This window comes from Balaenoptera ricei, chromosome 15 (assembly GCF_028023285.1).
Source record: "Balaenoptera ricei isolate mBalRic1 chromosome 15, mBalRic1.hap2, whole genome shotgun sequence".
NCBI lineage: Eukaryota > Metazoa > Chordata > Mammalia > Artiodactyla > Balaenopteridae > Balaenoptera > Balaenoptera ricei.
In genome coordinates this window covers 73,700,706-73,720,413 of record NC_082653.1, presented here as the reverse complement: position 1 = coordinate 73,720,413, position 19,708 = coordinate 73,700,706, and the positions used below count along the sequence as shown (strand labels likewise).

Here is a 19,708-nt window from a genome sequence, read left to right as displayed (position 1 = left end):
CGCTCCCCTCTGCAGGACAGGGAGACCTCCCCTGTGGGTGCCCCCTCCACGTCCAGCTCTGCGGTCCAACGCAGGCATCCCCAGCTTTCCCTATTCGTCATCCCCTCAGATACAACCAGTACCAGCCATGTACTTTGAAATTTTCTTCTTTGGGGGGAGCAATTTTCCTGTATTTTTAAACTTAAATAAATTGTTACAAAATAGACTTTAGAAAATAAATTACAAATTGTAGTAAAAGGCTCCCCCCTTCCACAGGCAACATTCCCACCCATGGCTCTCTCTGAATCTGCCTCTCCCTAGTGTTGGAATCTGGCTGGTGAGGGTGGCCCGGCCGCAGAGCCTGGCACTGGGTTTCTTGCAGGGCTGGTCACAGGGAAGAGCATGGTGACAAAGGCAGGGGAAAGGAGGTCCTTCAAGGACAGGACGGGAGGAACATTTCACCCCCTCCATGGGAAAGAAGCCAGATCTGGGTCCTCTTTGCAGGAGGAGAGGAGAAGAGAGCTGGGGATGCCCAAACTACTCCTGAGCAAAACAAGGAGATCAAGCCTTTCCCTACAACCTGCTCTCCCCCTACCCCGTATTCTGATCTTTGGAAACTTGAAGTTCAGAGGGAGAAGCTGAGGTCTGCAGGCCACTGGGGTGAAGGGTCCAGGAGTGGGGTCGTGGGGGTGGGTGGAAGGGGCAATGACAAGTCCCCTCTGCCCGCCGCTGGTGCCTTTGGGGTTCCTGGGGAGAGAGAGACGAGGCGACTGAGGGCACAAACCCCACACAGCTTGTACCCCTCCCCCTCCCTAGCCCTGCAGGCCATTCCCTACAGCCCCTGCCCCCAAGGCCTGTGTGAGAACTCCCAATTATTTCCCCAGACCTGGTTCACTAGCTCCTCACTCATTCCCTTGGGGTCACGAGAAATCTTTTATCCTGAAAGCCATCTTATCAGCACTCTCAGGGGAATCTCACCACCCACCCTTCCTGCCCTGACAATCTCTGGTCAAGGGGCCCACCATCTCAGGGACACCCACTTTGGGGGCCACTAAATGGAAGGGGCCCTGGGAGAAGGGCTACGGATCCCTAGGGGAGGTGGAGAGCAAGCCCGGGACTTGCTGAGGGAACAGGCTCTCCCATTCCTCCGCAGCCTCGTCCTCCAGCAAGGCTGGGCAGAGGTGTCTTTCCCTGGAGATTCCCCTTGATGGAGGATGGGAAATAGGGGCTGCTAACTGTTGTTGCTATAGCTGGCCCTGGCTTCAAAGAAACAATTATCTGTGACTCAGTCCTCCAATTAAAGGTGTGCCGGAGGGGAGGGGGCTGTGCAGGTGGAAAGGGTGGCTTGGTTGGATCCCAAAAAGGAAATGCGCAGCAGAGAAAGAAGAAGGTTGAATAAAGGGAAGGAGAAGAAACGTGGGCCAATACAGGTGGGAAAGGGCCAAGGGTCTAGTCTCCAAGAAAAGAGGAGGGGGAGCAGAGACAAGATTCGGGGAAACAGGGACAGGGAGCTGGGTGCCAACTAATGACCCTGTTCCCCGACCAGGTCAGCATGGAAGCCACAGTCTGGGGGCGCCTCCCATGCCCCCTCCCTTTTTCCCTGGCTCCTTGCCTACTCTAGGGAAGGGCAGAACCTAGACCATCTTGTTCTCTGGAAATCATTACTTAACTGGCTGGATCAGGGGAGTTTCCGGATGCAGCAGCCAGGTGGTACCCAGCTACCTCCCCTCCCAAAACAAAAAGACCGTTCCTCTCTGGCTCCGGCACAGCAGAGGAGCCCCGGCAGCTGCCTCTGCCCCTGACCACTCCCTACCACCCCCGACTACCCCAACCCACCAGGCTACCTATTCACCTTGGGGTAAGGTAGCCCCCAGGGGTTCAGATCTCAGCTACTCAAAAGGCAGCATCCGCAAACTAGCGTTCTCTACATCCCAGCCCTGGCCGCCTCCTGGAATCCACGTGATCCTCTCACTCCTTGCTCCCCTTGGGGCCAGTTTTTACCCTCCACTGTGTGCCCGCCTCCTCTGGGACCCTTCAGTCCTCTGCCCAAGCCCACTCATACCCCCGTACCAGAGCTGGCCACTGCCCACTCCTCCTGGTGCTGCTGCTGGTGCTGCAGGAAGCTGATGCGGCGGCGGAAGTGGCGGGGACAGTGGGGGCAGGTGAAGGGCCCCTCCCGGGGTGCGTGGACCCGCCCGTGGCCCTCCAGCCGGGCAGCTGTCCGGAAGGCCTTGCCACAGACGCTGCAGCGGTGGCGCTTGGGGTCCGTGTGGGTCCTGCCGTGGTTCTTAAGGGACAGCAGGTTGGGTAGAAGTTTGGGGCAGAGGGAGCAGGGATACAGTCCAGTGGTGTGGGCCTTCTGGTGGTTCAGCAGGCTACCGGCATGGCGGTAGGAACGCCCACACTGGGCACAGTGGAAGGGCCGCTCCTCGTCCACAGCTGCTGCAGACCTGACGCCTTGGCCTCCATTAGCTCTCCCGGCATTCTCTCCTGGGGCCCCGGGGGGTTCTGATGGGGCCTTCCGGACTTGACCAGGGAGATCCAACTCATCCTCCACAGCCCCAGCTTTGGGACCTCTGGCCTCCATCTGGGGCGACACCTGACTGAGGCCCCTGGCATGAGTCTGCAGGTGGCTGGCGAGTTCATGGTGGGACCGAAAGGCCTTGCCACAGTCAGGGCAGGCAAAGGTCTGGGCAGCTATGTGGTTGTGGCTCTGGCTCTTGGTGGCCACAGGATTCAAGAACTCCTTGGAGCAGAGCAGGCAATAGTGACGGTCTGTCTTGTGGGTGTTGTGGTGTTTCAAGGGCCCTTCCGACTGGCAGGAGGTCTTGCCACAAGGGCTGCAGGAAAAGGAGTGGCTCTCCGGCTGAAGCTGAGGGCTGCTGTCTCCATTGTTCCAGCTATCCATGGGAATCAGACTAGGTCCATTGGGCTGGCTGTTGCCAAGGTGGCAAGGACTCCTGGGGACACTGTCCCCTGACTCGTCTTCCGGCTTGGTCGGTACGTGACCCCCAGGAACCCAATCTCCATCATGATTCACCGGTCCTCTGTCTCCTTGCCACCCATCTGCTTTCCCCGTGCCCCAGGACATTGGCTCTGTGCCTTCTAAACCTGCTGCCTTGAGGGGGCTCTGACTCTGCTCCGCTGGCCTCATGACTCCAGCCTCCAGCGGGGATACCGACTCAGTACCGCACCACCTGCCCTCTAGTCCCTGGTCATTGACCAGGTTCCCCTCACCGCCCTCGGTGCCATTTGGGCCTCCCTGACCCCCTCTGGCCTCCTCCTCATGCTCTCGCAGGTGCCGCTCCAGAGATCCCCGGCCAGGGAAGCCCCGGCCGCAGAGGGCGCAGCGCACAGCTGCCCGCCGGGACCGCCCAGCTCGGCGCCGCCGGCTCTCCGAGTGCAGCCTCTGGTGGTCCTTCAGGGCCATGCGGTTGGAGTAGGTCTTGGGGCAGGCGGGACAGCTATACTGGCCCGTCTCGTGGCTACGCCTGTGGTTCAGGAGGCTGCCGGCGTGGCGGTAGGTCCGCCCACACTGCCCACAGCGAAAGGGCCGATCTTCCCGGGGCAGCTTGCGGGAGCCCCCAGCTCCACCACGCTCCATGTGGACCCGCTGGTGGCTGGCCAGCTGCTTCCGCAGGCGGAAGGCCTTCCCACATTCGGCGCAGCGGAAACGCCGGGGATCCGCGTGGATGCGCCGGTGGTTCTTGAGGGACATGAGGTTTGAGAAGCCTTTGGAGCAGGCCTGGCAGCCAAAGTGGCCGGTCTGGTGGCTCTGCCGGTGATTGATGAGGCTGCCGGCGTGCTTGTAGGACCGGCCGCACACCTCGCAGCTGAAGGGCCGCTCGGAGCTGGCTTCAGTCTGGCAGCCCTTCTCCGCAGTCTCCAACCTCGGCTCCATTTCCTCCCCCTTCACAGTGGTCTCCTCCCAGGCCTCTTCCTTCACCCTCGCCACCTCCTCCAGGGGCTCCACTTTAAGTTCCTTCTGGAACTTCTCCCCTTCTGCCTGCCCGAGGCCCTCCTCCGCCATGTTTTGGGGCTCACCGCTGCCTCCTGCCTCTGGAACGGGCCCCACCTGGGGCTCAGAGCCTTTGCAGCGCGGGTGGTTTCGCAGATGATTGCGATAGGCAGCCAGGTTGGGGTAGCAGCGGCAGCAGACGGGGCAGATGAAGTCTCCGGTCTGGTGGATCTTGCGGTGGTTCACCAGGCTGCCCCCATGGCGATAGGTCTTGCCGCACTGGTTGCAGCGGAAGGGGCGGGGCTGGGTCTCCAGAGAACTTTCCCCACCCTGCATGCAAAGGCTGTCTGCAAGCGTGGCACCTACTCCCTCTCCAGACTTTGTGTCTCCACCCTCCCCAGAAAAAGAGGTCACCGTGCCCTCAAAGGTGCCATCTGCAACCATCCCCGTGGCATCACCTGACTCTCCCGGGTGATGAATGAGGCTGGGAACCTCGCCGTTGGTGTTCCCGGAACTCTGGCTTTGATGGTGACGCTCCAGGCTGCCCAGGTCATCGTAGGTCTGACCGCAGCAGCCACAGATGTGCCCATACCCGGCGCCATCCAGCGCCTCCACCTCCCGCTGCAGCTGATTCAGCAGTTCTGCTTCCGAGAGCTGCAGTGGGGGGCTATGGGTGGAGGCTGCCCCTGCTGCTCCTTCCTCTTCCCCCTCCTCCTCTGAGCCCTCAGTCGTACCATAGGAGTCATGAGCCTGGCGCCGGTGACGCCTGTAGCCAGCCCGCCCAGGGAAGATCATGCCGCAGAGGCAGCAGAGGAAGGGCTGTGCGGAGGCTGCCTCCCCGGGCCCATGGCTCTGGAAGTGGCTGCGCAGGGCAGGCAAGGACTCAAACTCCTTCGGGCAGAGGGAGCACTGATAGATGCCCGGTGGGTGGCAGGGCCTGTGGCTCAGCAGGCCAGCGGAGTGGGGGAAAGAATGCCCACAGTCAGGACACGTGTGGGAGACCTCAGCCTGCCAGCCAGCAGCGGCTCTGGCAGAGTGGGAAGGGGAGCTGGGCTGGCCAGGGGCTGGTTTCTGGTCTTCCTCCACCCCAGGGAGGCCACCACAGAAGCGAGTCCCATTGCTCTCCTCATCGCCTGGGACGTCCAAGTTGTCAAGGAAACAGGCCTCCTTCCTTTCCAGTCCTTCCTCAGTGCCGCTGCTCTCTTTATCACCCTGGAAACAGGCCTCATCCCTCTCAAGCCCACATTTGTCCCTTTCAGCTGCAGCCTGCAAACAGCTCCCATCACTTTCCATGTTGCCTTCGGCTCCACTCAGACTTTGCCTTGAAGGGTCTTGGGGACGGCTCAGGCCCTCACCGTCTCCCACCAGCTCTGGGGCCCAGCTCCCGCCTGACGGGAGTTCGGCTTCTCCCCCACCGCCAGCACTGCCAGCCCGCCTCCGGTGCCGCCTGCTCCGCCGCCGACTGTGGCGGCGCATGTGGTTCTTCATGGCGGCCACGGTGTGGAAGCGCTTGGCGCAGGCCCCGCAACTGAAGTCTCCCGTCTGGTGGGTCTGCCGGTGGTTGATGAGGCTGCCTGAGTGGCGATAGCTCTTTCCACAGTCTCGGCAGGCAAACGCCCGAGGAGGTGACACCCTGGTCTCGGTCCTGCCGTTCTCCCCTTCCCCATGGCTCCGGCCGTGACGTTCAAGACTCTCAGGGTCTTCAAAGAGCATGCCACCCAGGCTACATATCTGTGGCGCGGTCCTATCTGCTGCTGGCGGGACATCGGTGGCCCCCTCTTCACGTCTGCACCCAGGTCCCTGATCTGAATGGGGGGCTGCCTCTGCTCCCACTGGGTCAGCTGGGAGCTCCAACTTGCGGCGGCCGAGGGGACCCTCGGCCCCTGGGCCTGTGCTGCGGCGAGCAGCCTTGCAGTGTACCCGCACGTGGTTGCGCAGGGCCATGAGGTTGGGGTACTTGCGGGGACAGAGTGAGCACTGGTACTCTCCTGTCCGATGGCTATGGCGGTGGTTCACCAGGCTCCCCCGGTGCCGGTAAGCCCGACCACACTCATTGCACTTATAGGGGCGGTGGTCCAGGGTGGCGGCAGGGACCTCCTTCTCTTTGTGGGTGGTCTCAGCCAGCGGCAGGGGAGCTGGCAGTACTGATGGCTGCCCATCCTCTCCGGCTCCTTGCCGGGGTCTGTGATGTGCCCGCACGTGGTTTTTGAGGGCAGCTGCGTTGAACAGCTGCTTGGAACAGATGGAGCAGGGGTAGACACCTGTCTGGTGGCTCTTGCGATGGTTGATGAGGCTCCCAGCATGGCGGTAGGTACGGCCACAGTCCCCACAGTGGAATGGCCGGTACTCCTCCAGGCTGCTATCTTCCAGCTCCCCAGAGGTGCTCAGCTCCCCAGAGCCATTCAGCATCTGTGTACCAGGGAGCTGTTCCCGGCTGCTCTCGTCTGCGTGCCCATTGGTGGTGGGCATCCCTTTCTCTTCCCACAGCCGCTCCTGACTTTCACCCTCATGGGATTGCTGATGTTCCAGCAGCTCTCGGGGGAGCCGGAAGGCGCGGGGGCAGTGGGGACACTGGTAAGGCCGATACTGGGCATGGAGTCGGGAGTGATTCTTCAGAGCCATGAGGTTAGAGAACTCCTTGAAGCAGATGGCACAAGGGTAGACGCCCAGGGTGTGGCTCTGGCGGTGGTTGGTGAGGCTCCCGGCATGCTTGTAGGTCTTGCCACATTGACTGCATTTGTACCGCCGCTCATCCTCAGCAGGAGGGGACTGGGCGGGCTCCTCGCCAGCTGTGAAATTCACTACTGATTCAGCCAAATACTGTTCCAAATTGCTAAGGAGACTGCTGGCCGGGGTGGGGAGCGGTGGGTCTCCGGCAGAGTTGGTGGTGGGCCCCCAGCGCTCTGTGCCCTCCTCAGGATCTGGCTGGCTTTCCCAGCCTTCTCTTTGTCTGGTGGGTGGATCTTCCCAAGTGCCCAGAGCTGCCCTAGAGTCTGGCCCAGATTCACAGCCAGATGTCTCTTCAGTATGTTTCTTCTGGTTTTCCCAGCCTTCCCCAGGGCCAAGCCTCTGGCCCCAGGAGTCAGTGGACACTGTCTCCCCCTGGAGGCATGGAGTGGCTTCCTTGGGGCGCGGAGGCCTGCGCCGCCGGCGGCCTTCAGGAGCATGAGTCCTCATGTGGCTGTTGAGGGCCATGGGATTGGTGAAGTCCTTGCCACAGGTGGTACAGGGGAAAAGGCCAGTCTCGTGGGTCCGGCGGTGGTTGACCAGGCTCCCTGGGTGACGATAGCCCCGCCCACACTGCTGACAGCGGTAGGGCCGAGGGATGCTGTCAGCCTCCTCACTGTCCTGGTTGGAAGATGGATGGAGCAGTTCTCGGTGCCGTGACAGTTCTGGGAGGCTAGGAAAGTGGCGCTGACAGTCAGAGCAGCTGAGTGAGGTGGGCGTGTCCTCCATGGGGCAGTGTGGCAGAAACCTGAAGGTTCAGGAAGAGCAGGCAGGTGGCAGCAGCATCTTCCTCTGGTGGAGGGTCCAAGGCCTAGGAACAGGGGGCAGTGGTCAGAAGGAAGGCCTGAATTAACTTTGCCTCTTAGTTCCATGAGCAACAAGTTCACCAGAGGGCACACATGGGTTCCCCAAGCAGCAATGCCCAGAGACCTGCTCTCTACTGGATCTATTCTGGAAGCACCATCATTTAATACTTCCCTGCATACAAGCTCCCCAAACATGGGAGCTCCTCTAGGCCTGACTCATCTCTGGAGGTATAGATAAGGAAACTGACGTCTAAAGGAATGCAACCTACCTCTGATCACAAACCTATTATTCCGTCTTCAGACCAAATCCCAAAAGCCTTACTGTCCCTAACCATCTGCTCTCTATAAATCTGAAACAACCTATCTTCTGCGACATCTTAAAAGGAAACCTGTACCTCTCCTAGAACCTTCTATAAGGTAAGTCCAATCCTCCCTCCTTCACCCCTCAGCTGAACAGAGTAGCCTAGAGGCATGGAAGAAGCAGCCTCTTTCTTCAGTTGACAGCCTAGGACCTGAGAGGTGAGGTTAGAGGCCCCCTTCAGAGAAAGGGCTGGCTTGTTCCCCCACCTGCCCTATTCCTTTCAGGGTCACAAAGTCACCTTTCTGAAAGACTCTCTTGGGTTCCCCGGATTCCAAACGATCTTCCATCTTGGAAATTTCGTCTCCTTTCTGGTTCTTCACCCTCTACTTTTTTCTTTCCTACGCCTCTCCATCCCTTCTCATTTTTTCTTCTACCTTCTCTCATAATACTGATGACAACAGCAACACGTGCTACCTAAGCATTACCGTGTGTCAGGCACTGTGCTAAGTAAAGAATATTCGTTATGTCACTTAGTCCTCACAACACACTGCAGTGCCTCTGTTATCCCAGTTTACACACGAGCCAGCCCGTTTGACTCGGACAATCTTCTTTCCAAAGCCCTTGCTCTCTCCATGGCAGGCCCCCATGCCTCCTACATCACCTTGGCCTTCTCTGACTCTGACTCTTCACTCCCTTGGGACCCCAATACAACTCCTATCTCCGACTCTAAACCCCCTTACTGAACCTGCTCCCAGAATTCTCACTTCACAAAGCCCCTTCGCTCAAGAGTCGCCTCTCCTAATCAACCACCAATAAGGCCCTCTTGCCTCGCTCATCTCCTCGACCAGTTTTCTCTTAGGACCCCTACCTCACACCGGTGGCCCCTTCTCGTTCCCGCCGCGGGTGCGTCCGTTGGGGACCGCGAACGGGAGTGCGCCTGCGCACTGGGACCCTCACCCTAACTGCAGCCGCGCGCCCCAAGGGGTGGTTGTGGAGGGGCTCTCGAGCTCCCACACACGCACACTCTGCCAGGGCTCCTGGGCGGTGGGAGGTGAGGGAAAGAGGGAAAAGAGAGGGGGAGAAGGAAGGACGCAGAGGAAAGAGGGCGCAGCTGGCACGAGCCAGCAGTCTACCCGAGCTCCGCGGACACTTCCTATTGTTACTAGGAAACAGGAAGTGTCCTAGCCGCAAAAGCTTCCCCGCGAAACTTCCGCCTTAAAAATGCTTCTGTCCCGCCTCCAAGCAGTGGTTCTACACAGACACATTTCCGGTGCTAGATGAGAAGCAGCTAACGCGCGACTCTGACCCCGCCCACGTAGGTCAAAGAGCTGTGTCGTTCTGCACTAACCTTAGCCACACTTCCGGGAAGAGCCGCTAAAATCCTTCCGGTGCATATTGGCTGAGCGCAGAAGAGGATAAAAAGGGTTCTGCAGCCCTGGCCTCAGTATTTTGGCGACACTTTTCCTGGGGCTTCTTGTAAAACTTCTAAAGACAGATGAAGGGAGCGTCATTTACTCCTTGCTATTAAGGGAAATGTTGTGGAATATAAGCGGATTTAGGTACTACAAATCTTGGGCATGGCCTTTCTGTCCTCCCACCTTCTAGTTCACGGTGATCTATCCCCAGGCTAGCAATAGCCGGTGCATCCCGTAAACCTATTCCGGTGTCCTCTGTCATTAGCACCCACAGAGACCCCCTGCAAGGTGTTTCTCCGCCACCTTCGCCTGGGGGTGCTCGGATAAACTTCGCCTTCCTCCCTAGCGGGAAAAGCTCCCTTCCACTTCCGCTCGCCGGCCCCGCCTCCCGTCCCTCCCCCTCCCCCCCCCCACAAGCTGGGTCCTAGCGCCTGCCGCTCCCTGGCTGTGTCCCGGGCTCCGTCGGTGAGAGGAGCTGCCGTTGACGCCACGGAGCCAGCCCCAGTCTGTTCAGGTAGGAAATGCCGGCGGGAAGCCGCAGGGACTCCCGGGCAGTCCCACTGCGGACGCAATCCGAACGGGCCTCAGTTTCCCTGTGGGTGCAGAGGGCAGATAGGGTTGGCCTGGCGCGGGAGGGGCGGGAGGAGTGCGGCCCCGGGAGGGCGCGGGCGGGCGGGCTCTGGGCCCAGTGGGTCCTAGAACCCGCCGGCTGTCCCGGCGGACCGGCTGCAGCAGACGCCTGGGCTCGGGCGGCACGGCTGCCCGCCTTGCGCCGTGCGCGCACGAGGGTCCTAGAGCCCGCCATGTTGCAGGCTTTTGTCCCAGGCGTGCGGCCCGTCAAGCACGGTCCCCGGCGCCGGCGTTCCCCCTCCCCAGTCGAGGTCCTGGCCGCCCCTCCCGCGGTCCTAGAGAACGCCATCTTGCCGGCCTTTGTCCAAAGTATGGCCTTCGGTCCATTCATTTGTTCATTCTGTCATCCTTCGTTCACTCCTTCTTGCCACGTTCTCCGGTGCCACGTTTTCCCAGGGCTTTTCCTGAGAAGAGGCAGCCCAGGGCCCTGCCCTGCGGGTCTGTCTGTCTGCCGGGGGTTCCGACACGTAGACAGTTGCAGGGAGCGAGAATGCGCAAGGTTTCCGCAGCTCTCGGCTCTAACGACCTTAAAACTCCCACATGCCTCAGAGACCTCATTTTACTGATGAGAAAACTGAGGCCCGGAGAGCCATGGCGCTCTTACCTCTATAGTCTATTAAGTATTCCTGAGGGCACTGGGGAAGCAGGTATTTGAAGGATGCAAAAGAGTTTTCCCACGGGAGGAGGCAGAGGGAACTGCATATGGAGATGTATTTGGTGGTGAAGTTTGAGAATTGTGGCTGGAGCTAAGGTCGCTGTCGGGAGGGGCACACTGCCCCTGGAGGTGAGGCTGGAAAAGTGGGTTGGGATTAGGTTGTGGACTGACCAGATTGGACGCCTACGAGATGATTAGTTCTTATCTCTGCATGGTTCACAGTTCCCCATCTGCCGTCTCACCGGATCTCTCATGGCCTGTGAGGCCTATTGGTAACTACTTGTTTAGAGGTGGGGAGACTGAGGTGCAGAGAGGATAAAAAGTGGCTCTTCACCTCATCACTGCCCGCAGGGTTCTAAACTCTGGGAATTAAATCTCTGCATCCCTGGCATTTAGAGCCTGTTCATGCAGCAGGACGTCCCCCGCCCCCTAAATTCAGTAGTAAACAAAGACAAAGACAAGCCTCCCTCACCAGAGCAATGAATCCACTGTGGGATACTAGGGGCGATATATGGACCCTGTGAACTTGGAAAAGCAGAGAAATTCAGTTACTAAATAGTTGTTGACCGACATTCTTCTAAACTCCTACTATGGAGGAGGCAGAGGCTATAGACCTGGGTTCAAATACCGCCTCGGAGGTTGATTTGTTCAGTTTGTTTTGGGCACCAAGCATGGTTCTATGCGTAGAGGATACAGAATAATAAAGGTTCCTGGCTCTTTGCCAGCCTAGACTCTCAAGCTGGAGACAGAGAATTAACAACTGAACCATAAAATGTATAAGTGCTAGCAAAGCAATAAGCAGGGGACAGAGGGCAGAAGTTTGGGAGGCAGACCACCTGGCTTTGAGTATTGGCTGTGACTGTGACTAGTTTCTTCACTTCTGTGTGCCTCAGTATCCTTGTCTGAAAAATGTGGGGAAAATAATACTATTTAACTTAGTCTGTTTGGGCTACCATAACAACAACAACAGAAAACCATAACAGACTGGGGGGCACAACAGAAATTTATTTCTCACCGTTCTGGAGGTTGAGGTGTCCAAGATCAAGGTGCTGGCCAATTCAGTTCCTGGTGAAGGCTCCTTTCTTGGATCGTATGTGGCCACCTTCTGTCTAAGTTCCCACATGGCCTTCCCCTTGCTTCCATGCATGCGCACATTCATCCATAACAAACTCCTAGGCCGTCGTGAGGCTTAGCTTGAGTAGTACACATAAAATGCTTAGAATGATACCTGGCCCATGGTAAATTTGCAAGGAATGTTATCCAGATGAGCAACATGAAGGAAATTAAACAGGAGGGGGATAGAGAGTGATTAGCAGGGGTGCAGATAGCATTAAGAAAGGTGGTCAGGAAAGGCCTCTTTAAGGAGGTGACAGGGAGCTGAGACCCAAATGGAATCAAAGAGATAGCTACACAAAGACCCTCAGAAATAATGTTTCTAGCAGAGGAAACTACTAGTGCAAAGTCCCTGAGATGGGAAGGAATTTAAGTCTTTGAGGAGATAAAGGGGGAGCCTGTGTGGGTAGAGCCTAGTGAGCCCAGGGGAGAGGAGTGGGAGATGGGATAGGCAGGAGTTAGATAGTTCAGGGCCTTGCTTGCCATGGAAAAGATATTGGTCTTTGTCCTGGGAGCAGTGGAAAGTCTCATGATTTGGCTAATAAACCTTAAGTAAATGAAGACTGGTAGAGAAAGAGCCCAGCCCAGGGACCTGAAGACTCGTGTTTGAGTCTGGGCTCCTTGACTAGCTATGTGTCCTTATGTGTAAGTTTTTTCCCTTACAGGGGCCTTAATCTCCACATCTGAAAAAGAGGTGTATTAAAAATGCCTCTCTCCTAGAAGCTTCTGAAAACCTAAGGTTCTTAAATGAGTGTTAGTTGGAATGACCCAGAAAGCATGTTTAGAATAGATTTCTGAGTCCTACCCCATGCTCCCTGCATGATTATTTTCCTGCAGCGAGTTCACAGAATCACTCTAGGGAGTGGTGGGTGGAAGAGTCCTCCGTGAACAGGGAAGTGAAGAGCTGATGATGGGTTTTTTGTGTTTTTTTTTTTTACTTATTTTTTTGGTTGCACTGGGTCTTCGTTGTGGCGTGCAGGCTTCTCTAGTTGTGATACGCGGGCTTAGTTGCCCCGTGGCATGTGGTATCTTACTTCCTCGACTAGGAATCAAACCCACGTCCCCTGCTTTGGAAGGCAGATTCTTAACCACTGGACCACCAGGGAATTCCCAATGCAGGGGTTTTAGACAGGGGCCTAGCCTACCTGACCCTTCGTTCTTTATAGAGCTTGTGCCTGGCACACCCCTACTATTTCCCCTGGGAAGTGCCTTAGGAGGAGGGATTTACCCCTCCACCTACCTGGTTTCTGGCTCACAGATGGGAAGACTGAGGCCCAGAGCTTGGAACCCACGGGTCCAGCCCTCTGAGAGGGAAACAGAAACGTAAAGGGTGCTGGCTCTGGTCTCCAGGGACTTCTACAGGAATGAGAGGAGACCAAGGTATAACCTGAGCTCAGGGTTCTGGTCGTCGTGGGGCTGGCCCAGGTAGCAGATAAGTCTGGGAGGGCCCAACTACTCAAGGTGAATTAAACACCTGGATTCAAGTTTCAGCTGCATGAGTTACTAGGTATGTGACCATGGGTTAATCACTAACCTTCTCAGAACCTCAGTTTATTCATCTGTAAAATGAGGACAATAATGCCTATCTCAGGAAGCTATGAGAGAATTAAATAAGGTTGCACACTCAGCAAGGTGTCTGGCTCTGAGAAGATTCAGTAATTGAGGGGAGTAATTATTCTTATCTCATTCAGCCCTCGCCCAACCCTGTGAGGTAAGTAGTGTTATTACCTCCCTTTTTTCAGATGAGAAAACTGAGGTCCTACGGCATGAAGTAAATTGCACAAGGTCACAGCTAGGAAGTGAGGAAGGTAAGATTCGAAGCCACGCAGTTTGGCTTCGGAGACTGCACTTAACGACAATGCTAAATTGTTTCTCTGGGCCTCAGTTCCCTTATCTGTGAAAGGGGGTAATAACAGAACTTTTTTCATGGTGCTGACATGAAGTGCAAGTAAGTTAATACATGTAAAAAGGTTAGGATGTTGCCTGTTGTTTAGCTGGTGCTCGGTAAATGTGAGCTATCATTTTGTTTTTTAAAATATTTATTTATTTATTTATTTATTTGGTTGCATCAGGTCTTAGTTGTGGCAGGCAGGCTCCTTAGTTGTAGCTCCCGGGCTCCTTAGTTGTGGCATGCGAACTCTAAGTTGCGGCGTGCATGTGGGATCTAGTTCCTTGACCAGGGATGGAACCCGGGCCCCCTGCGTTGGGAGCACGGAGCCTTATCCACTGAGCCACCAGGGAAGTCGCAGGCTGTCATTTTTATTAAGGAGAAACTTGATCAGACTGTCCAGAGATGATCTGGAAAGGAGGTAGTGAGGGCCTCATCCAAGGATAGGCAGATTCCCTAGAAACCGTAGGCAGAATTCAAGCCCTGGGGAAGGCTGGGCCTCAAGCCCTTTAACTCACCTTCCAGCCCTAGGATTTAGTTCGAAAAGTGAAAAAACCAAGCTGAGGGTGGAACAGAGCTGTGTGGGATGTAGGCCAGAAACCAAAGGGGAGATGCAGGAAGACCTTCCTTTGGGAAGTAAGGCTCAAAGGAAGGATTGGTAGGATTTATAACAGCCAGGAAGGACCTGGGAACTTGCATGGTGTGATGGAAGCCATGAAAAATTCTTGAGCAGGGGACAGAGCATCACATGGTACCTTAGGGAGAAGACTCCGGCTGCCTGTGCACACTAGATTGTGTGTGTAGGGGTGGGAGACTGAGGCAGGGCCACCAGGCAGAAGGGTGCTGATTCTAAAGATGCAGCCCTTGCCAATCACCCGGGGACTCCTGCATCCTCCCTGGGTCATAACTTAGAAGACATCAACCCCTGAGGTATACAGATGATGAAACAGGCCTAGAAAGGAGTGCTAGAATCCAAACCTCCTACCTCCCAGCCCATCTTTTGGACACACCTGGCTCCCCTCCCCTCTCTATAACATTGTCCTTCCCCCCACCCTGGCTGCCCCAGCAGCTGCTGCACCTTAAGTGGATCTGCTGTAATCCTCTTCCCTTCATCCTCCAGGGAGGATGAGCTGGTGTTAAGACTAATGCAGCTGTTAATCCTATTTCCTCCCAGCCATGATCTGCAGGAGCAGCTGGGTGGAGGCTGTCTGGGCTCTGAACGGAGAAGGAAGGGGCCATAGCTAGAGTGGGTGTCCCAGGAGGCCAGGCCAGAGCAGATACATTGAGTATGAGACAGAGACTTCTAACTTCTGCTAGCAATGGCTCAAGCTGCTTTGAGAGTAATTGAGCTTCCCATTACCAGAGTTATGGGAGCAAGAACCAAAGACCCATTCCAGAGCAGAGGGTGGACCAGGATTCCTATCCGGGGTGGAGTACCTTACAGCTGTGCCAGGCCAGAATTCTGTGTGAACAGTTGCTGCCTCTGCAAGCTAACCAACCAGAGGGGAAAGACAAAATACATACGCTGGGGACCTATCCCTTCCAGACAAATGGTGCCAATCACCACATTTAGCCCACTGGCTCTGCCTTCTTCTGGCCCTACCTCTGTCTTTCCTGAGCACTTGGAGACCTTCAGGCCAGACCCACATCTAGGTAGCCTCCGTGTCTGCAGCCTTGCACATGTCTTGGATTCTGAGCTATAGAAGGAAGATGGTGAGATGGACAGAGCCTGGGCCTTCTGGGAATGCCACAGGGTTTGGAGAAGCCCAGAGGCTGGGGAGGGAAGTGCAGGTGGGCATTTCGATGATCCCGGCCTCCTCTCTTAGTTCCTCTGAGGTCACCTGGTCCAGCTCCTTTCATCAGTGAACAGACCAGAGAGGAAACTTGAGCGCAGAGAGACAGGAATGTTTGCGAGGAAGGATGTGCATCCCGGGTGGGAAATGCAGATAAGACAGAGTTCCTCTGAGGCCTCAGAGGGCTTTGGTGAGGAGACAGGCCTTGGAGAATTGGAAAGGGGTGTGGCTTCTAACTTTGCCTCTCTTGCAGAGAAGCCCCGCCCATCCAGGCCATGGAGGTAGAGTCTTCGGAGGAGAGGTCCCCAGCCCCAGGCTACAAGCGCTCTGGCCGCCGCTATAAGTGCCTGTCCTGTACCAAGACGTTTCCAAATGCACCCCGGGCAGCACGTCATGCTGCCACACATGGGCCTGCAGACTGTACAGAGGAGGTGGCCGAGGCAAAGCTGAAGCCAGAGACAGACCCCAAAGCGGAGGATGCCAGCGGGGACAAGGTGTCAGGTGCAGCGGCGAAGCCTCGGCCGTATGCGTGCCCGCTGTGCCCCAAGGCCTACAAAACGGCACCAGAGCTACGCAGTCACGGGCGCAGCCACACGGGCGAGAAGCCCTTCCCTTGCCCTGAGTGCGGTCGCCGCTTCATGCAGCCCGTGTGCCTGCGCGTGCACCTGGCCTCGCACGCCGGCGAGTTGCCTTTCCGCTGCGCGCACTGCCCCAAGGCCTATGGCGCGCTCTCCAAGCTCAAGATCCACCAGCGCGGTCACACCGGCGAGAGGCCCTACGCCTGCGCCGACTGTGGCAAGAGCTTCGCTGACCCCTCGGTGTTCCGCAAGCACCGGCGCACGCACGCAGGCCTGCGGCCCTACAGCTGCGAGCGCTGCGGCAAGGCCTACGCGGAACTCAAGGACCTCCGCAACCACGAGCGGTGAGGGCGCTGGGCTGGGTGGGGGGCGGCTGAAGGGGTTGGGAAGAGCGCACCAATAGCGTGAAGGCGTTGAGTCCCAAAGATCGGAAGGAACCAATGGGAAAGTGAGTGAGGCAGAGCTATGGGGGCGGAGGGTGGAACTGGGGTCTGATAGGCCTGGGTTCCTGGACTAGGAAAGGGGCGGGGCTTGAAGTTGGGCTGCTGCCCAGGAGGTGCGAGTGGGGGCCGGGTCTGTTGAGTGCAGAGATGGATCTAGAACACCTAGACACCCAGCCTGAAGGTTTCTTACTCTGAGGTACAGACCTGTGGCCCTTAGGGGATTGGGCCAAGGCCCCAGCGATGTTAGGGGGCCCTAACGTACAGTGCAGACAGGCGGCCGGGGTCGGGCGATGGGCTGCCACCTTCACTCCGGCCCTCTGCACTCCCACAGGTCCCACACCGGCGAGCGCCCCTTCCTCTGCTCAGAGTGCGGGAAGAGCTTCTCCCGCTCGTCCTCGCTCACGTGCCACCAGCGCATCCATGCAGCGCAAAAGCCCTACCGCTGCCCAGCCTGTGGCAAGGGCTTCACGCAGCTCAGCTCCTACCAGAGCCATGAGCGCACGCACTCTGGCGAGAAGCCCTTCCTTTGCCCCCGCTGCGGCCGCATGTTCTCCGACCCCTCGAGCTTCCGGCGCCACCAGCGGGCGCACGAGGGTGTGAAGCCCTACCACTGCGAGAAGTGCGGCAAGGACTTCCGGCAGCCGGCCGACCTGGCCATGCATCGGCGGGTGCACACGGGCGACCGGCCGTTCAAGTGCCTGCAGTGTGACAAGACGTTCGTGGCGTCCTGGGACCTCAAGCGGCACGCGCTGGTGCACTCCGGCCAGCGGCCCTTCCGCTGCGAGGAGTGCGGGCGAGCCTTCGCCGAGCGAGCCAGTCTCACTAAGCACAGCCGGGTGCACTCGGGTGAGCGCCCCTTCCACTGCAACGCCTGCGGAAAGTCCTTCGTGGTCTCGTCAAGCCTGAGGAAGCACGAGCGGACCCATCGCAGTAGCGAGGCCGCAGGGCCTCCCCCGCAGCAGGAGCTGGTAGTGGGGCTGGCGCTGCCGGTCAGTGTGGCAGGCGAGGGCTCAGCGGCCCCGGCAGCAGGGGCGGGGCTCGGGGACCCTGCAGCAGGGCTGCTGGGGCTGCCCCCGGAATCGGGTGGTGTGATGGCCACCCAGTGGCAAGTGGTGGGCATGACCGTGGAGCACGTGGAGTGCCAAGATGCTGGGGTTGGGGAGGCTCCTGGTCCCTTGGGGGGGGCAGGCGAAGTGGGGGGTGAGGAGGTGGACGAGAAACCACCACAGTTTGTATGCCGGGAGTGCAAGGAGACGTTCTCCACGCTGACGTTGCTGCGACGGCACGAGCGCTCACACCCAGAGCTCCGGCCCTTCCCCTGCACCCAGTGCGGCAAGAGCTTCTCAGACCGGGCTGGGCTGCGCAAGCACAGTCGCACCCACAGCTCTGTGCGCCCCTACACCTGCCCCCACTGCCCCAAGGCCTTCTTGAGTGCCAGCGACCTGCGCAAGCACGAACGCACCCACCCTGTGCCCATCGGGACCCCCACGCCCCTCGAGCCCCTCGTGGCTTTGCTAGGAATGCCTGAAGAGGGCCCAGCCTGAGGCCCAGGCCCCCTCCGCCACACTCCCGGGAGCTCCGCCCCTACAGGGTGCTTCCTGAACCTCCCTTTGCCTCAGCTCACTCTTAGACTCCAGATCCATTCCTCCGCCCCAGGCAGCTAGCTCACCTTCCTGACAAAGAGCTGGGGACAGTGGAGGCTGGCAGCAGCCTGCGAGAGACATGGCTCCCTCTGAGCACCACTCATTAAAGCGTTCACTTTGACACTGGGTTGTCTTCTGTGTTCTGGTCGGGGGTAAGTAATGGGAGTTTGGGCATTAGATAAGGCTCCGTGGAGATCCCTGGATTGACAGATTAGAAACTAGAAGGGTCTTTGGGTGCACTGTTTTCTCTAAATATGTTTCAGAATGTCTTGTGACAAAGGGTTCCGTGGTCAAGTAAGTACAGGAAATTCCTGTACCCTTCTTGGGGATTCTTGGTGATCAAAGTATATTAAAGTCATCGATAAGTCCTGCAATGAACAAATCTATTTCGCTTTGTTTAGCCCACACTTACTTGACCTGTTACTGAGTAGCTCTACTTCTGTCTTTTTGCAGATAATAAACTGAGGCCCAAAGTTAGTATATTTCCCATAAATTGCAATAACAAATTAGAAAATATACTTGGGGTCCCATTCACAATAACAACAAAACCCATAAACTACAAAGGAGTAAACCTCACAAAAAACATGCAAACCCTGTATGAAGAAAATGGTATCTCTGTCCTGAAGGATATAAGACCTAACTAAATGGAGGTATACCATGTACCTGAGTGGAAAGATATTATTAAAAGATGTTGCTTCTCCAGTTTAATCCTTAAGTTCATTGCCATCCAAAAGAATTTTTTTAACAAAACTTGAAAATCCTAAATTCCTGTGCAATATATATATTTAAAAACAGTGGAGGGGACTTCCCTGGTGGTCCAATGGTTAAGACTCCATGCTCCCAATGCAGGGGGCCCGGGTTCGATCCTTGGTCAGGGAACTAGATCCCATATGCCGCAGCTAAGAGCCCGCATGCCACAACGAAGATCCTGCATGCCGCAGCTAAGACCCAGCACAGCCAAATACATAAATAAATAAATATTTTTAAAAAAACAACAGTGAAGCTGTCAGGACTTCCCTGGCGGTCCAGTGGTTAAGACTCCGTGCTTCCACTGCAGGGGGCAAGGGTTCCATCCTTGGGCAGGGAACTAAGATCCTGCATGCTGTGCTGGCCAAAAAAAAACAAAAACAAAAAAACAGTGGAAGTGATGTATCTGACACGCTAGATAATCAAACACCAAAGCACTGGAATAAAAACAGGAAATTACTGACACAAGAATAAATTAGTTAATAGAGTGGGGGAGAGGGTTCAAAAGCAGCCCTGACTATTTCTGGGAATGTAGTTTATGATAAATATGATTATTCAAATCGGGAAAAATGTAGGCTGTTAAATAACTTGACAGTTATAGCCATACTCTGGAAGGCTACATAACTTTTAAAGTAATTTTTCAAAGACCAAAAATGGAAAAACAAAAACGTGCCACATTTAGTGTAAATTGGGAAGATGATTTGATGTTTATCAAAAGTTAAATACTTCATGATGTATGTAATCATTATGCTGTATGCCTTCAACATACAGTGCTGTATGTCATGTCTCAATAAAACTGGAAGAGGGGGGAAAAAAGCAAACACATTAAAAAAAAAAAAGGTTAAATGCATATACTCTCAGCAAGTACACCTCAAAGAATTTACATCACAGATTTCTTTTTCCAGTTCTGTGGCAAAACTGAAGATGAAAGATTGTTCGGTGCCGCAAAATCTGTGATAACTGGGAACACCCTATATGACCATTAGCAAAGGACTAACTAAGGCCGCCTTAAGATATATTATGCAACAGTTT

At 56.2% G+C, this 19,708-nt stretch overlaps 2 protein-coding genes across 10 annotated transcripts; one reads left to right on the top strand and one right to left on the bottom strand.

The window, feature by feature from the left end:
• Positions 1-130: 130 nt before the first annotated feature.
• Positions 131-9,547, bottom strand: ZNF646 (zinc finger protein 646). Of its 6 annotated transcripts, none has more exons than XM_059898965.1 (3): positions 9,120-9,547; positions 2,050-7,475; positions 131-726 (listed from the first exon to the last, which is right to left on the bottom strand). In XM_059898965.1, the coding sequence occupies exons 2-3, from the start codon at positions 7,391-7,393 to the stop codon at positions 605-607; spliced, it is 5,466 nt and encodes a 1,821-aa protein (XP_059754948.1). In that variant the 5' UTR covers positions 7,394-7,475; positions 9,120-9,547; the 3' UTR covers positions 131-604. The 6 variants fall into 6 exon arrangements, with proteins under 6 accessions (XP_059754948.1, XP_059754950.1, XP_059754947.1 ...); XM_059898967.1 differs by having other exon boundaries at positions 9,370-9,547; XM_059898964.1 differs by lacking the exon at positions 9,120-9,547 and adding an exon at positions 8,640-8,919.
• A 61-nt stretch (positions 9,548-9,608) lies between these two features.
• On the top strand, positions 9,609-18,050 carry ZNF668 (zinc finger protein 668). 4 transcript variants are annotated; one of them, XM_059898961.1, is made up of 4 exons: positions 9,609-9,700; positions 13,327-13,392; positions 15,519-16,187; positions 16,618-18,050. In XM_059898961.1, the coding sequence occupies exons 3-4, from the start codon at positions 15,541-15,543 to the stop codon at positions 17,828-17,830; spliced, it is 1,860 nt and encodes a 619-aa protein (XP_059754944.1). In that variant the 5' UTR covers positions 9,609-9,700; positions 13,327-13,392; positions 15,519-15,540; the 3' UTR covers positions 17,831-18,050. The 4 variants fall into 4 exon arrangements, with proteins under 4 accessions (XP_059754944.1, XP_059754943.1, XP_059754946.1 ...); XM_059898960.1 differs by lacking the exon at positions 13,327-13,392; XM_059898963.1 differs by lacking the exons at positions 9,609-9,700; positions 13,327-13,392 and adding an exon at positions 10,573-10,600.
• Positions 18,051-19,708: the final 1,658 nt, after the last annotated feature.

Coding starts and splice junctions, on each gene's coding strand:
- ZNF646 (XM_059898965.1), bottom strand. CDS start 7,393: ATGGAGGACACGCCCACCTCACTCAGCTGCTCTGACTGTCAGCGCCAC. Junction 727..2,049: donor GTGGGCAGTGGCCAGCTCTG/GTACGGGGGTAT, acceptor CTCTCTCCCCAG/GAACCCCAAAGGCACCAGCG.
- ZNF668 (XM_059898960.1), top strand. CDS start 15,541: ATGGAGGTAGAGTCTTCGGAGGAGAGGTCCCCAGCCCCAGGCTACAAG. Junction 16,188..16,617: donor GACCTCCGCAACCACGAGCG/GTGAGGGCGCTG, acceptor GCACTCCCACAG/GTCCCACACCGGCGAGCGCC.